The 17,157-nt window shown below is 44.2% G+C and overlaps 1 protein-coding gene across 2 annotated transcripts in view; it reads left to right on the top strand.

The window, feature by feature from the left end:
• Window positions 1–9,300: 9,300 nt before the first annotated feature.
• The window catches only part of LOC132818018 (cholesterol 24-hydroxylase-like), a 51,697-nt gene continuing 43,840 nt past the window's right edge, over window positions 9,301–17,157 (top strand). For both annotated transcript variants that reach the window (XM_060828609.1, XM_060828608.1), the window contains exons 1-3: window positions 9,301–9,553; window positions 15,064–15,141; window positions 16,874–16,955. In XM_060828609.1, coding sequence (XP_060684592.1) covers window positions 9,405–9,553; window positions 15,064–15,141; window positions 16,874–16,955 — 309 coding nt within the window. In that variant the 5' untranslated portion in view covers window positions 9,301–9,404. The remainder of the gene's footprint in view (window positions 9,554–15,063; window positions 15,142–16,873; window positions 16,956–17,157) is intronic.

Here is a 17,157-nt window from a genome sequence, read left to right as displayed (position 1 = left end):
TTGCTGTCTCTGGTTTGTTGCCCGTGCCACGTGCTTGCGAGGTGAGGAACAGGGAGAGAGAGGAGTTGAACATGTGGCTACAGGGATGGTGCAGGAGGGAGGGTTTGGATTCTTGGATAATTGGGGCTCTTTCTGGCAGTTGGAACACTACCAACAGGACGGTATTCACCTGAACCAGAGGGGTGTCATTATCCTGTGGGGGGGGGGTGATTTTCTAATGCTATTTGGGTGGGTTTACACTAATTCAGCAGAGGGATGGGAATCTAATCTGTAGTTAGAGTAAACGGGAGGTTAAGAGTAGTGAAGTCAGAACTAAGATTTCAAGATTACAAGAAGGTGGCAAGCAAGATGTTGGTTTGAAGTGTGTCTACTTCAATGCCAGGAGCATCCGGAATGAGGTGGTGAACCTGCAGAATGAGTTGGTACCTGGGACTTCGATGTCGTGGCCATTTCGGAGACATGGATAGAGCAGGGACAGGAATGGCTGTTGCAGGTTCCTGGATTTAGATATTTTGGTAAGAACAGAGAAAATGGTAAAAGGGGGGGAGCTGTGGCCTTGTTAGTCAAGGACAGTATTACAGTGGCAGAAAGGACCTTTGAGGACACATCTAGTGAGGTAGCATGGACTGAGGTCAGAAACAGGAAAGGAGAGGTCACCCTGTTAGGAGTTTTCTATAGGCCTCCGAATAGTTCCAGAGATGTAGAGGAAAGGATAGCAAAGATGGTCCTCTGCAAGAGCGAGAGTGACGGGGGAGTTGTTATGGGGGACTTGAACTTTCCAAATTGACTGGGAATGCTATAGTTCAAGTACTTTAGATAGGTGAGTTTTTATCCATTGTGCGCAGGAGGGTTTTCTGACACAGTATGTAGACAGGCCAACAAGGGCTGAGACCACATTAGAATTGGTACTGGGTAATGAACCCAGCCAGGTGAGGTAGGTGAGCATTTTGGTGATAGTGACCACAATTTGGTTATGTTTGCTTTAGTGATGGAAAGAGATAGTATATACTGCAGGGCAAGAGTTATAGCTGGGGAAAAGGCAATTATGATGCAATTAGGCAGGATGTAGGATGCATAGGGAAGGAAACTACAGGGATGGGCACAATTGAAATGTGGAGCGTATTCAAGGAACAGCTACTGCGTGTCTTTGATAAATGAACACCTGTCAGGCAGGGAGGAAGTGGCCAAGCGAGGGAACTGTGATTTACTAAAGAAGTGGAATCACTTGTCAAGAGGAAGAGGAAGGCTTGTGTTAGGATGAGATGTGAAGGCTCAGTTAGGGTGCTTGAGAGTTGCAAGTTAGCCAGGAAGGACCTCAAGAGAGAGCTAAGAAGAGCCAGGAGAGGACATGAGAAGTTGCTGGCAGATAGGATCAAGGTTTTCCTTGATCCTATCAGTATATCAGGGATAAGAGAATGACTAGGGTAAGATTAGGAGAAAGTGAGGACTGCAGCTGCTGGAGATCAGAGTCAAGAGTGTGGTGCTGGAAAAGCACAGCAGGTCAGGCAGCATCCAAGGAGCAGGAGAATTGGTGTTTTGGGCATGAGCCCTTCTTCAGGAATGACATGATTGAAGGGCTTATGCCTGAAATGTCAATTTTCCTGCTCGTTGGATGCTGCTTGACCTGCTGTGCCTTTCCAGCACCACACTCTCGACTAGATAAAGATTGGGGCCAATCCAGCATAGTAGTGAGAAGTTGTGCCTGGAGTCAGAGGCGATAGGGAAAGCGCTAAATGAATACTTTTCGTCAGTATTCACATTAGAAAAAGACAATGTTGTTGAGGAGAATACTGAGATACAGGCTACTAGACTAGATGGGATTGAGGTGCATAAAGAGGAAGTGTTAGCAATTCTGGAAAGTGTAAAAATAGATAAGTCCCCTGGGCCGGATGGGATTTATCCCAGGATTCTCTGGGAAGCCAGGGAAGAGATTGCCGAGCCTTTGATCTTTATGTCGTCATTGTCTACAGGAATAGTGTCTGAAGACTGGAGGATAGCAAATGTTGTCCCCTTGTTCAAGAAGAAGAGTAGAGATCACCCTGGTAATTACAGACCAGTGAGCCTTCGGTTGTGGGTAAAGTGTTGGAAAAGGTTATAAGAGATAGGATTTATAATCATCTAGAAAAGAATAAGTTGATTAGGGACAGTCAGCACAGTTTTGTGAAGGGTAGGATGTGCCTCACAAACCCAACTGAGTTCTTTGAGAAGGTGACCAAACAGGTGGATGAGGGTAAAGTGGTTGATGTGGTGTATCTGGATTTCAGTAAGGGGTTTGATAAGGTTCCCCACGTTAGACTATTGCACAAAATATGGAGGCATGGGATTGAGGGTGATTTAGTGGTTTGGATCAGAAATTGGCTAGCTGAAAGAAGACAGAGGGTGGTAGTAGATGGGAAATATTCATCCTGGATTTCAGTTACTAGTGGGGTATCACAAGGATGTGTTTTGGGTCCACTTGTTTATCATTTTTATAAATGACTTGGACGAGGGCACAGAAGGGTGGGTTAGTAAATGTACTGGTGACACTCAGGTCGGTAGAATGGTGGATAGCGATGAAAGATGTTGTTGGTTACAGACAGACATAGATAAGCTGCAGAGCTGAGCTGAGAGGTAGCAAATGGAGTTTAATGCAGAAAAGTGTGAGGTGATTCACTTTGGAGGGAGTAACAGGAATGCAGAGTAGGGCTTGTGGTAAGATTCTTGGTAGTGTGGATGAGCAGAGAGATCGCGGTGTCCAGGTACGTAGATTCTTGAAAGTTGCCACCCAGGCTGATAGGGTTGTTAAGAAGGTAGGAGAAAGTGAGGACTGCAGATGCTGGAGATCAGAACTGAAAAATGTGTTGCTGGAAAAGCGCAGCAGGTCAGGCAGCATCCAAGGAGCAGGAGAATCGACGTTTCGGGCATGAGCCCTTCTTCAGGAATGAGGAAAGTGTGTCCAGCAGGCTAAGATAAAAGGTAGGGAGGAGGGACTTGGGGGAGGGGTGTGGGAAATGCGATAGGTGGAAGGAGGTCAAAGTGATGGTGATAGGCCAGAGTGGAGGTGGGGGCGGAGAGGTCAGGAAGAAGATTGCAGGTTAGGAGGGCGGTGCTGAGTTCGAGGGATTTGGCTGAGACAAGGTGGGGGGAGGGGAAATGAGGAAACTGGAGAAATCTGAGTTCATCCCTTGTGGTTGGAGGGTCCCTAGGAAGAAAATGAGGCGCTCTTCCTCCAGCCGTGGTGTTGCTATGGTCTGGCAATGGAGGAGTCCAAGGACCTGCATGTCCTTGGCGGAGTGGGAGAGGGAGTTGAAGCGTTGAGCCACGGGGTGGTTGGGTTGGTTGGTCCGGGTGTCCCAGAGGTGTTCCCTGAAACGTTCCGCAAGTAGGCGGCCTGTCTCCCCAATATAGAGGAGGCCACATCGGGTGCAGCGGATGCAATAGATGATGTGTGTGGAGGTGCAGGTGAATTTGTGGCGGATATGGAAGGATCCCTTGGGGCCTTGGAGGGAAGTAAGGGGGAAGGTGTGGGCGCATGTTTTGCATTTCTTGCGGTTGCAGGGGAAGGTGCCAGGAGTGGAAGTTGGGTTGGTGGGGGGTGTGGACCTGACAAGGGAGTCACGGAGGGAGTGGTCTTTTCGGAACGCTGATAGGGGAGGGGAGGGAAATATATCTCTGGTGGAGGGGTCCGTTTGGAGGTGGCGGAAATGACGACGAATGATACGATGTATGTGGAGGTTGGTGGGATGGTAGGTGAGGACCAGTGGGGTTCTGTCCTGGTGGCAGTTGGAGGGGCGGGGCTCAAGGGCAGGAGCGGGAAGTGGAGGAGATGCGGTGGGGGCATCGTCGATCACATCTGGGGGTAAATTGCGGTCTTTGAAGAAGGAGGCCATTTGGGTTGTATGGTCCTCCTGGGAGCAGATGCGGCGGAAACGAAGGAATTGGGAGTATGGGATGGCGTTTTTACAGGGGGCAGAGTGGGAGGAGGTGTAGTTTAAAGGGGGCAGGGTGGGAGGAGGTGTAGTTTACAACTGACCGACTCCCACAGCTACCTAGACTACACCTCCTCCCACCCTGCCCCCTGTAAAAACGCCATCCCACACTTTGCTCAAAAACTGCATGAATTCATGTAAAACTCTGTTTTCTCACTTTTTAGATTAGAATCAATCTAAACATCATGGCATAGACAGAGAACACAGGGGGCCAACACCTTCAACATATTCTGGATTAGTGGTGCTGGAAGAGCACAGCAGTTCAGGCAGCATCTGAGGAGCAGTAAAATCGACATTTCGGGCAAAAGCCCTTCATCAGGAATAAAGGCAGAGAGCCTGAAGGGTGGAGAGATAAGTGAGAGGAGGGTGGGGGTGGGGAGAATATAGCATAGAGTGCAATGGGTGAGTGAGGGAGGGGATGAAGGTGATAGGTCAGGGAGGAGAGGGGGGAGTGGATAGGTGGAAAATAAGATAGGCAGGTAGGACAAGTCATGGGGACAGTGCTGAGCTGGAAGGTTGGGACTGGGGTGAGGTGGGGGAAGGGGAAATGAGGAAACTGTTGAAGTCCACATTGATGCCCTAGGGTTGAAGTGTTCCGAGGTGGAAGATGAGGCGGGAGGGAGCGGTAGTGAAGGAGGCCCAGGACCTCCATGTCCTTGGCAGAGTGGGAGTGGGAGTTGAAATGTTGGGCCACAGGGCGGTGTGGTTGATTGGTGCGAGTGTGGAGATGTTCCCTAAAGCACTTTGCTAGGAGGTGTCCAGTCTCCCTAATGTGAGGAGACCGCATCGGGAGCAACGGATACAATAAATGATATTAGTGGATATGCAGGTAAAACTTTGATGGATGTGGAAGGCTCCTTTGGGGCCTTGGATGGAGGTGAGGGAGGAGATGTGTGCGCAGATTTTGCAATTCCTGTGGTGGCAGGGGAAGGTGCCAGGATGGGAGGGTGGGTTGTAGGGGGGGCGTGGACCTGACCAGGTAGTCACGGAGGGAACAGTCTTTGCGGAAGGCAGAAAGGCATGGGGAGGGAAATATATCCCTGGTGGTGGGGTCTGTTTATTGTCCAGCTAACACCAATTGTTACAGTTAACCTGAGAATGCAACTTTTAAAAAAGGTTTTGTGATTTACACATGAAAGAAGTGAAACTATTATGGTATTCGAACAGATGAAAGACTCAACAGACAATCAAGGTATTTTTCAATGTATAATTTCAGTTACATCACACTGCAAATTTTTTGCTATAAATTCTGTGCCTTAGAATTGTGTACTCCACTATCACTTGATGAAGGAGCGACGCTCTGGAAGCACACTAGCTTTCGATTAAACCTGTTGGACTATAACCTGGTTGAAATGTTGGGCCACAGGGCGGTGTGGTTGATTGGTACGGGTGTTCTGGAGATGTTCCCTAAAGCACTTTGCTAGGAGGTGTCCAGTCTCCCCAATGTAGAGGAGACCGCATCGGAGCAACGGATACAATAAATGATATTAGTGGATGTGCAGGTAAAACTTTGATGGATGTGGAAGGCCCCTTTAGGGCCTTGGATGGAGGTGAGGGAGGAGGTGCGGGTAGAGGTTTTATAGTTCCTGTGGTGGCAGGGGAAGGTGCCAGGATGGGAGGGTAGGTTGTAGGGGGGGGCGTGGACCTGACCAGGTAGTCACGGAGGGAACGGTCTTTGCGGAAGGCAGAAGGGGTGGGGAGGGAAATATATCCCTGGTGGTGGGGTCTGTTTATTGTCCAGCTAACACCAATTGTTACAGTTAACCTGAGAATGCAACTTTTAAAAAAGGTTTTGTGATTTACACATTAAAGAAGTGAAACTATTATGGTATTCGAACAGATGAAAGACTCAACAGACAATCAAGGTATTTTTCAATGTATAATTTCAGTTACATCACACTGCAATTTTTTTGCTATAAATTCTGTGCCTTAGAATTGTGTACTCCACTATCACTTGATGAAGGAGCGACACTCCAAAAGCTAGTGTGCTTCCAACTAAACCTGTTGGACTATAACCTGGTGTTGTGTGATTTTTAACTTTGTAACTGAAGTAGAGCACCTGTTTAGTTTGGCCACTGAGTTCTTGGATATGGACCAGTCCACCAACTGTAAGCAGGTCTGTGGAAGCCCTTGCGTTACCTCATCCCAACCTTTTACAGTGGGTCCTCTCGCTCCAGTGTCTGCTTGTAATCCAGGAGGAGAACCAAAACACGGACGGGGAATGGAGTGGGAGTATCTTTGATGGTTGTACGCCATGGTAGCACCTTTTTAAGGTTGGCCTGGTGAAGTCTCCGGCTGCAAGGAACAAGACTTGGGGTATTCTGCCTGAAAACTGTAGCACTGTGTACACCCTGCACTTCCTCCTGGGGTGAGATGTAAACCACTAACAGGATGGCGGGGGCTGAACGCGTGGCAGGGAGTAGGGACGGCACTTTGCTGGAAGATATTCTTGGTCCTGGGGTGCAGTAACTCACCAGGGTCACCACATCTGAGCTCCGGGAGGTGTTGATCAGGAGGCAGACCCCTCTGTCCTTTGCCTTGCCTGAGGACGCCAGTCAGTCCGTTCAATGAAATGAGAAGCCCTCAGGGTGTCAGGCACAGACAGGTGTAGCAGGAGTGAGCCATGTGTTTGTAAAACAGAACACAGGAGTTTCTCAACTTGCTTTGGAAGGTGAGTCTAGTTTTAATTTCATCACACTGTTTTCAATGATTTGGACATTTGCCCCGAGTACAATGGAGATAGAGGGGGCCTTGAAACCCCGAGTTTCAGTCTCCCCTGAGTTCCAGTACTTCTCCCATATTTCCTGGATCAGGGACTGCTCCTGGTCAATCCCAGGCATCAGTGAGGGAAAGTTGCTGCTCCGAGAGGGAAGTGTGCGCTCCCAGTGGGGTTCTGGGCACCACTCATGGCCTGGAGTGTTCTGGGGAAGTCCAATGGCTGGTTTGGTCGGGCCTCCTCTATGTCAGGTCACCGTGGCTCAGGGCTTGGTCTGAGCCAGGCCAAAGCACTGGCTGGGCCTTGGTCCCAGGTTTCCACCAGGTGGTCAGGCTACTTGAGAGTCAGTAGGCCCCTGATCCCTCTGGGTTTATGTTTCCAGCATCGGTCAGGCCTCATCTGTTGGAGAATCTTTAAACCTGAAAGTAGACTAAAGAGAACATTGTTAGTAATTCTGATAGATATTGAATTGAGGTTTAGAAGAAGGGAATGATTATAAGATATGTAAGAATAAGATCTGCTGTGGATAGCTTGCAAAGAGTCACATGTTCTGGCGCCACATTGAATCTAGAACATGAGAACAAAGAACAATATGGCACAGAATTGGCCCTTCAGCCCTCGATGTTACACCAACCTGTGAACTAATGTAAGCCCATCCCCCTACACAGTCCCATCATCATCCATCTGCTTATCCAAGGACTGTTTAAATGCCCCTTATCCAGTTTAATGTTTTTGTTGCATCAGTACCATTGGTTATCCCCTCATACCATCAGTAATGTAAATGTTGTCTTTATTTCTGCTAAACTTTTGATTTTTTTGATAAAGTAGGTTATTCATCTCACTATAAAAAGACAGAAGTGAAATATTTTATTTGGGGTTGATAAAGTTTGAGACAATCAACTAAGGAGCAAATAACATTTTCAAATTGTGAGCAAATATCAGGAGTTCAGTTGTCATGTGATTAAGTAGCACATGGGGCTGTACTGCATGATTGAATTGCTAATACAAGGTGTATTGCTGCAACTCACTAAGGCATTGTCAGCTTTTAAACTGTGACCTCTATCACCGAAAAGGACAAGGGCTTCAAGTTACACAGGAATACCACCACCTGCATATCTCCCTCAAGTCAGACACCATCCTGACTTGGAAATATATCACAGTTCCTTCACTGTCACTGGGTCAAATACATGGATTTCCTTTCCTGACATCACTGAGTTCTGCTCATGACCACAGATCCTACAAATCCTACCAGACTTTAATTACACATTTTTTAAAAGGAGGAACATACAGCCAAATGTTGACTGCTGCTGTAAATTGAGTGGCTGCCTGTAGGGAGAGATTCTGGAATGTCACACCTAACAAGGTGTCAAAGAAGCCTCAAAGGGAGAAAATGTGCCACAAACTGAATTTGTAATCTCTTGGAAGTATCTCAGACTGTAATTATGTTTTTTTTAAAAAAAAGAACAGTGTGGGCAAAAATACACAGAGCCTGGGTTAAAAGTGAGCTTCAGTCCTGGTCTATATATGTTAGTGGCCTGACATCCTACTGTCTGTATAGCAGTGCATTGTAAGAGTCACAGCTGAGAACAGTGACTTCACCTGATGTAGGAGCAGCGCTCCAAAAGCTTGTGATTTTAAATAAACCTGTTGGACTATAACCTGATGTCATGTGACTTCTGACCTTGCCCACCCCAGTCCAACACGAGCACCTCCACATCAATGGAATCAGAACAATGGAGCTCCAATCAACATTCAAAGACATGGTCTGGAAATCAACTCTTTAGTTACTGACATCACCGCTTCTGGTGATGGCCAATGCAAAGGGACAACTTTCACAAAATATTCAGAGATTGATCCTTTTTATTAACTTTTATCTTATTGGAAACACTTTTTATTTCTATGTTGCATTACTATATATTTATGTTCAGTAATTAAGATCCTCACTCTGTTTGTCAATTCAGGAACGCAGATTTGAATTGTCTCATTTTAAAGCATCACATTCCTGATGAAGGACTTATGCCCAAAACATCAATTCTCCTGCTCATCAGATGCTGGCTGACCTGCTGCGCTTTTCCAGCACCACACTTTTCCACTCTGATCTCCAACATCTGCAGCCCTCACTTTCTCATCAGTTCATTTGAGTCTGGGGGCCAGTTATGTAAAAGGGCTGGGATCCTTTTAAAATTAAACTTGTTGTGACCAGTGGAAGGGAGGGTGAAAAATCAAGGTGAGCCAGTTCCCTTTGTCTGCTTTCCTTTTTTCTCTCTCTGCACTGTCTCCATCTATTCATCTCACTCCATTCCCCAAACTCTCACTCTCCATCATCTGCAAAAATACCACCTTTTCCATATGTTTTCACATCTGACAAACAGTGACTGAACTCGAAATGTTAACTCTGTTTTTTCTATGCAGATGCTGCCAGGCCTGCTGAGTTTCTCCAGCACTTTATGAGTTTGTTTCAGATCTCCAACATCTGCAGTTCTTTGTTTTGTTTCATTGATTGTTAATCCTGTTTAAGTTTTGGAATTTGTCGGAATAAATCTGAGAATAGCAACCAACAGAGGGCACTGGCTTGGGAGTTTCTTCATTTAACGTCTGCTTGATATTCCTGAATTACCGTCAAAGTTCAGTCTGAGCAACAGACTGTGTTGCAATATTATTATCTCCAGAGTCACTGAAGCTGCCAGTGGTTCACTGCTCCCCCTGTGTCCCAGCACACTATGGATCTCTGGCAGAGTCTCCTCGCCTGCTTGTACTGGGCTGCTACATGGTTCCTTATTGGATTGTTTGGTGTTGTCTTGGCTTACCTCTGCTACGTTCACTACATCCACCTGAAGTTTGATCACATACCAGGTCCTCCCAGAGACAGGTACGGTACTTTACAAACTCTGGAAAACAGACAAGGGAATCGAAACTGACAGAGCAGTGGTATGCTGTATTAGGCAGAGGAGAAACAGGGAAAGCGTGCCTGGAATTGGTCAGACAAACTGCTACGATTTTCTTTTGAAACATAATCCCTAAAAGTGCAGAGCGTCATTTTAAATAAACTGTAAACCGATCTTTCAAATATTTGTTTGCAAGTTGCCACGTTATCATATATGACAGCACTTGTGTTCCCACGCTCACTAAAGTATTTGTCTTCACAGTTTGGAGGCTGAAAGTTAAAAAGGACATGCATTAATGCAGCGCTTCACTACATCCCAAATGCTTTTGTCGCTGACTTGCAGAAACTGTTCAATCATGGTCAAAGGTAGCACTAATGACTGTCCCAGCCAGCTGTGGGTTGAAATCTGCCTTATCATATTAAGTTGTTTTATAGAGTCATAGAGCACAGAAACAGATCCTTCGATCCAACCAGACCATGCTGATCATAATCCCAAACTAAAATAGTTCCATTTGCCTGCACTTGCCTCATATCCCACCAAACGTTTCCTATTCACATACTTATCTCAGTGTTTTTGAATGTTGTAACTGTATCTGCATCGAACACTTCCTCTCGACCGTCATTCCATATGTATACCACCCTCTGCATGAAAATATTGCCCCTCATGTCTTTTTAAGTCTTTCTCCGCCAACCTTAAAAATATGCCAGCTAGCCTTTTAATCCCCCACCCTAGGGAAAAGACGCCTGGCATTTGCCTTATCTATACACCTCATTATTTTAAAATAATGTCTTGCATGCACTATCTTGTTACAACATATTTTAGAAGCCCAAAAATATTACATCTTTCCATTCACCTATATCTGTCTTACTTTATATCTCCTCAAAGAATTTAGTGAATTTGTCAGACATGATTTCCCCTTCATGAAGCCATGCTGATGCTGCTTGTTTCTAAATGCTTTGCCAATTTTTTTTATATAATAGAGTCATTGAGTCATAGAGATATACAGCCCGGAAACAGACCTTCAGTCCAATTCATTCATGCCACCCAGATATCCTAACCTAATCTCGTTCTTTTTGTCAGCATTTTTCCTAATAAGATGTTCAACTAGCTGGTCTGTAGTTACTGTTTTTTTGTAAAACTCGCTCCTGTTTTGAATGAGTGTTATATTGGCAGCTTTCCAATTCTCTAGGAATTTTACAAAATTGAGCATTCTTGGAAGATTATTCCCAGTACGTCCACTATCTCTGTAGCCATTTCCTTTAATATCCAAAGATGGAACCCATCAGGAACAGAGGACGTTTTGGAATTTAACCCCATTAGTTTTGTTAGTATTTCCTCTCTAGTGATAGCTGTTATGTGAATAGGACACAGAGCAGTACAGCACAGGAACCATGATGCCATTCTGAACTGATCCCATCTGACTGCACATAGTCCATATCTCTGTATTCCCTGCCTGTTCATGTGTCTGTCCAAATGCCTCTTAAATGTTGTGATTGTATCTGCTTCTATTACTTCTCCTGGCAGTGTGTTCCACCTTCTGTGTAAAAAATAAACTTTATCCACGCATCTCCTTTAAACATTCCCCCTCTCACCTTAAACCCATTCTTCCTAGTATTGACATTTCCCACTCTGGGAAAAAGATTCTGACTATCTACCCTATCTAGGCCTCTCATCATTTTATAATTTGGAGGTGCCAGTGTTGACCTGAGTTGGAAAAAGTTAAAAGACACACAACACCAGGTTATAGTCCAACAGGTTTCTTTAGAAGCACTACCTTTCAGAGCGCTGCTGATGAAGGTGCTGGGCTCCGAAAGCTAGAGTTTCTAGATAAACCTGTTGGACTATAACCTGCTGTTGTATAATTTTTAACATTATTTTATAAGCTTCTACCAGGTCACCCTCCGCGTCCAACAAAAACAAACCAAGTTTGTCCAACTTCTCCTTATAGCTCATACACTCCAATCCAAACAACATCCTGGGAAACCCCTTCCGCACCCTCACCAAAGCTTCCACATCTTTCCTGTAGTGTAGGGACCAGAACTGCAGACAATACTCCAAATGTGGCCTAAGTAAAGTTTTATTCAGTTGCACTATGACTTGCCAGCTTTTACACTGACCGATGAAGACAAGAATGCCATACACCTCCTTTCTCACCTTATCCAGTTGTGATGTCACTTTCAGGGAACTATGGACTTGCATCCCAACATCCTCCTGTATATCAATGCTCCTAAAAGTTCTGCCATTTGATGTATACTCTTTTGCATTTGCCCTCCCAAATGCATCACCTCACACTTGTACAGATTAAACTCCATCTGCCATTTCTCCACCCAACTTTCCAACTGGTCTATATCCTACTGTGACATTTGACAAGCTTCTTCACTATCCACAACCCCACCAATTTTTGTATCATCTGCAAACTTACTCATCAGACCGCTTATGTTTTCATGCAAGTCATTATGTAGATTTCAAACAGCAGAGGTCCCAGCACTGATCCTTGCAGAACACTACTGGCCACAGACCTCCAGTTAGAAAAACACCCCTCCACAATATACCCTTTTTTTTTGAATGACCAAACCTATTTTATATTCAACTGACTGACTCACTGTGGATCCCATGTGACTTAATTTTCTGGACCTACTGTTTCTAGAGCCACCTACTTGCTTCTAATATATGTGTAAAATGCCTTGGGATTCTCCTAAATCCTACTTTCCAAGGACACTTCATAACCCTTTTTAGCTCTCCCTCCTAATTCCTTGTTTAAGTTCTTTCATGTTTCCTTTATATTCCTCAAGGGGATTATCTTATTTCAGTTTCCTAAACCTACATTGGCTTCCTTTCTCCTTTTACTGAACTTTCAATACCTTTTGTTATCCAGGGTTACTGAATCTTGCCATCCTAATCTTTCATCCACACAAGAAAATGCTGGTCCTGAACTCTGATCAACTGTTGTTTAAAGGATTGCATGCGTCAGATGTGGACTTTACCCTCAAATTACTCCCAAGCTACTTCTCCAGCTCTTGCCTAAAACTCTTTTAATTAGCTTTCCCTGAGTTTAGCCATTTCACCCAAAGACCAGTGATATCCTTGTCCACAACCATATTAAAACTTATGTAATTATGGTCACTGTTCCCAAAATGTTCCCCCACTGATACTTTGTTCACCTGGCCAGGCTCATTCCCCAGTACAAGGTCCTGTACACCCTCTTCCCAAGTTGGACTATCTACATATTATTTCAAGAATCCCTCCAGGATGCAGCTAACAAATTCTGCCCCATCTAAGCCCTGGCACTAACGGAGTCCCAGTCAATACTGGGGAAGCTAAAGTCATCCACTATAAAACTTGTTTTTATATTTTGCCTACATATATTTCTCTACGTCCCACTGCCTATTGGAAGGCTTAAGGTATGGTCTCATCAAAGTGATTGTACCTTTTTTATTCCCAGGTTCCACCCATACGGCCATACTGGATGAACCCTTCAAAATGTCCTCCCTTACTCCAGCTGTGGCATTTTCCTTAGTCAGTAATGCAACTCCCCCACTCCTTTTACACCCTCACTACCACACCTGAAATCCTGGAGTATTGAGCTGCCAGTCCTGCCCTTCTCAGTCAAGTTTCTGCAATAGCCCCATGTACTAATCCAGGTTCTGAGGCCACCTGCCTTACCTGTTACATCTCTGTCATCCTTGTTACTCAATTTTCTGGGACACTGGTCCCAGCACAGTTCAAGTGAAGCCTATCTCACCAGAACAGCTCTCTGCTACACAATAATATAAAACCAAAGAATTGTAGATGCTGGAAATCTGAAACAAAACTAGAGAATGCTGAAGAAACTGAACCGGCCTGGCAATGTCTGTAGAGTGAAGAACAATCCGTTTTTGAAGTCCAGTGAATTGGATCTTGAGTCCAGAACTGACAAAGGGTCAGCTGCCTTGTTTAGGCAAAAGCAGCTAAACACCTGTCTCCCTCCCCCACTGAACTCCTTGAGATGCTCAACTCCAGCACTCTAATGTAAGGCACACTCGAGGTGATAAGTCCCCACAATAAGTTGGCTACTTATGTACATCTCTGCTCAATCACGTTCACCGAGACTGAAAATCCCAACTCCAACCGAAACTTTAGAACTAAACCTTAGATATCTGTTCAAGTGGACAAGTTTCCAGGGAACCATGATAGCAGACAACTGGCACCTTTAATACAGAATAAACCATTAGATCCCCACAGTATTAGAAAGATGTGATTGCAGTAGAGTCAGGACAAAAATTTACAAGGATGTTGTCTTATGAATCTAAGTTATAAGATAAAATTAGACAGGCTGGAGTTGTTTTCTGAGAAGGCGAAGGGAAGGTTTAATTGAAGTGTGCAAAGAGAAGAGGTTTTTAATGCTTAGGAAGCCCCTTATCCCCTAGATGAGGAATATAGAATCTAAAGGCATTTATTGAGGGTGAGATTTGTTGGAAAGCATTTTCACCCAGACAATGGTGGTGGTGGGGGAGGGCCAGGGGGAAGAGGAGGAGAGGAAGAGAAGGAAGAGGACTGAAACACTCATCATACTTTGATATGTGCTTGAAATATCCTGTTTTCCAAGACTGTAACCTGAGAGCTGGAATGCTGGATGAGGCTAGGTAACTCTTGTTGGCCAGTATGAACATGGATGGGCTGAATGGTCTCCTTCCATGTCATAAGTATCCATGCATGCTCCTAACACAAAGGGCCTAGCTCAGTCAGCCAATGAGAATCTTCTTCAGCTGTTTCTTCATTTCAATCCTCCCCCTGAAACTAAAGCTGCTCAAGGCTTACAGAATTTTAAATCAGATTTTACTTTATTGTCAGTTACCATTTTTCAGTCTAAATTAGTATTGCATAAGATTAAGTTCAATTCCCAACAAGTCCACACCGACCCTCTGAAGAGCAACCCACCCAGACCCATTCCCCGACATTTGCTCCTGACTAATGCACCTAACTCTATAGGCAATTTAGAGAGGCCAATTCACCTGACCTGCACATCTTTGGTCAGTGGGAGGAAACCGGAACACCCAGAGGAAACCCATGTGGGGAGAATGTGTAAACTCCACACAAACAATTGCCCGAGGCAGGAATCAAACCCCGGTCACTAGCGTGGTGAGGCAGCAGTGCTAACCACTGAGCCACCGTGCCACTTAAGAGTTAGATACTTTCTTACTCAGCAAGTACATACACTCACTCCAATTATGCACAAAGTGGCCATCATGTTTTCTAGATTACAATGGTATCTTAACAACAAGACTTTATTGGTTGAATGGTGATAATAGATGCCCTGAGATTGTGAAAGAAATGCCACGTCTTTCTAATTGAACTCAAGCCGCTATATCACCACCACCACCCCATCCTTAGATAACATTGAAATCCACTCTCTCAAGACACAACCTGCCACCCCAACCTTCTCTCTAAGTTGGATGAAGTGGAAGGTGTTAAATTATTGTGTCCCTAAACATCATTGTTATCCATCATATTCCAGCTTCCTCTTTGGACATGGTCCCTCACTTCAAAGATCAATGGAAGATTACAAACTGATCCATGACAAATTCCTGGAATGGTGAGTATGTGTCTTATTGAGAAAGATTTAAACTATCTCACATTTATAGTGGGGAGTGAGGGAATGTTCTGTTACCGTCGCAGTTCAAGGCTGTATTAACTGTTGTTGGGACAGGTGTAGACAGCAGGGTCAGAAGCTCACTTCCCTACAGCACAGTTGTTTTTCTTGCTTCTCTTCACTGGTTATAAAGAGCAGCTTTTAGCAGAATGAAGCAAAAATCTGGTGTGCAGTTATATACTCTGAGGTAATATATGGGGAAACTTCTTATTTCAGATAGTGATAAGGTACAAAATAAATTTTCAATATTTCAAACCTTGCTGCCATCACATCTGCCACACATTAGCTCAGTCTCACTTAGTGGATTACTGACAGCAAGTTCAGCATAAATAATCAATCGCCATGCATGTGTTCAGCTTCCAACTTCTCAGCATAACTATCTTTCTGGTGTTAAACAGATACAACGTCATGGTCAAACTCTGTGGATTCATGCAATGAATCCCTCTTTAGAAATCATTTATTTATATATAGAATAACAGACTTCCAGGAGTGAGTTACAGACTGGAATCTAATTGAGGAGTTCAGGGTGGTTTATATATAGAATAACAGATACCCAGGAGTGAGATACAGACTGGGATCTAAATGAAGGATTTTGGTATTTATTTTAAAAATAACAGAAATCTGGGACTGAGTTACAGACTGGAATCCAGTCATGACACTGGGGTTTATAATCAGAATAACAGATACCTGGGGTAAGCTGTAGACAGGATTCTAAATAAGAGGTTCAGGGTGATGTATGTATGTATGTATAGAATAACAGATACTCGGGAGTGAGTTACTGACTGGAGTCTAATCAAGGGGTTTGTTGGTGCAGGAAGGGGTTACACATTGTGACGACCAAGACTGTGTACTAACACTTAAGTCCCAGTGGTCATGGCTCAGAACATAAAATTAGAGTACTTCTTCAAGTTATTAAGCTGGCCAATCACATACCTTATCTACGTCAGAATTTTAACAGAAAGTTCCATCGTCCAGGTTTATAAATAAACACAATTATTGGTTTATTATCAAATTAAATTTCATACAATGAAGTTGCAGTAATTTTTTTAACACACAGTCTTCCTTTAAATATCCCCCCCCCACATAGACCTAGTGCAAAGAGACAAAAAGTTTTCTTTCTGCACGGATTGGCTTTCTGAAAAAAAAACTTTCAAGAATGGATTATTTGTGAAGGCAGATGGATAAAGCAGTGTTGTTCAGGCAGGTTTGGTCAAGTTCACACGGTGTGGTTTCTGGAATCTTTCAAACAAAGCTTGCTCAGAAAATACAATATTCAGAAGTTGCTGTAATCAATCTTTCAGGCAAACTAGCAGGTTTCATCCTGAACTCAGAGGGTTCTTTAGGCTTGTTTCCAAAAATGGGAGCCCTTCCTCACCGACTACTTGTCCTCCAGCTGAAGCAGATAAAAGCAAGAGCTCCCTGCACCAGCATCTGTTCCAACAGGCAAAGGAAATAGTTATCACCAGTCATGGGAGTTCTGGTAAGCCTTGCTAAAAAAATCTCCAATATCCACAGTGACCTTTTAAAAAAAACTCAAAGTTTTTCCATAACACTTGAAATAATTAAATTTTTCTACAATCCTCCAAAACGTAAGACCTCTAAGGAATACTAATTGTGAAGCATTTTCAGAACAGCAGACTCAAGTTTACTATAATGAATGTTTTGATTGTTTTAGGAGTGAGAAATATGGACCGGTTGTTCGGCTGAATGTTTTGCACCGTGTGTCAATTATTGTCACACACCCTGAGACAATAAAGGTAGGGAATAACCTTTACTTAGTCACAGACTGATTAGACTAGTGATGAGATTCTAGATTACTGAGTGATTCTCATTTTACCTGGAGCATTTAGCATTTAACTCCCTCACCTTGAGTGTCTCCTTCAGTTGACTCTGTAATAGTCCATTCTCCTCTGAAATCTCCTATTGCCACAAATATCCCACCTGACACATTCTTACCAT

The sequence above is a fragment of the Hemiscyllium ocellatum genome, chromosome 8 (assembly GCF_020745735.1).
Source record: "Hemiscyllium ocellatum isolate sHemOce1 chromosome 8, sHemOce1.pat.X.cur, whole genome shotgun sequence".
Classification (NCBI taxonomy): Eukaryota; Metazoa; Chordata; class Chondrichthyes; order Orectolobiformes; family Hemiscylliidae; genus Hemiscyllium; species Hemiscyllium ocellatum.
This window is presented reverse-complemented; position numbering and strand designations above follow the sequence as displayed.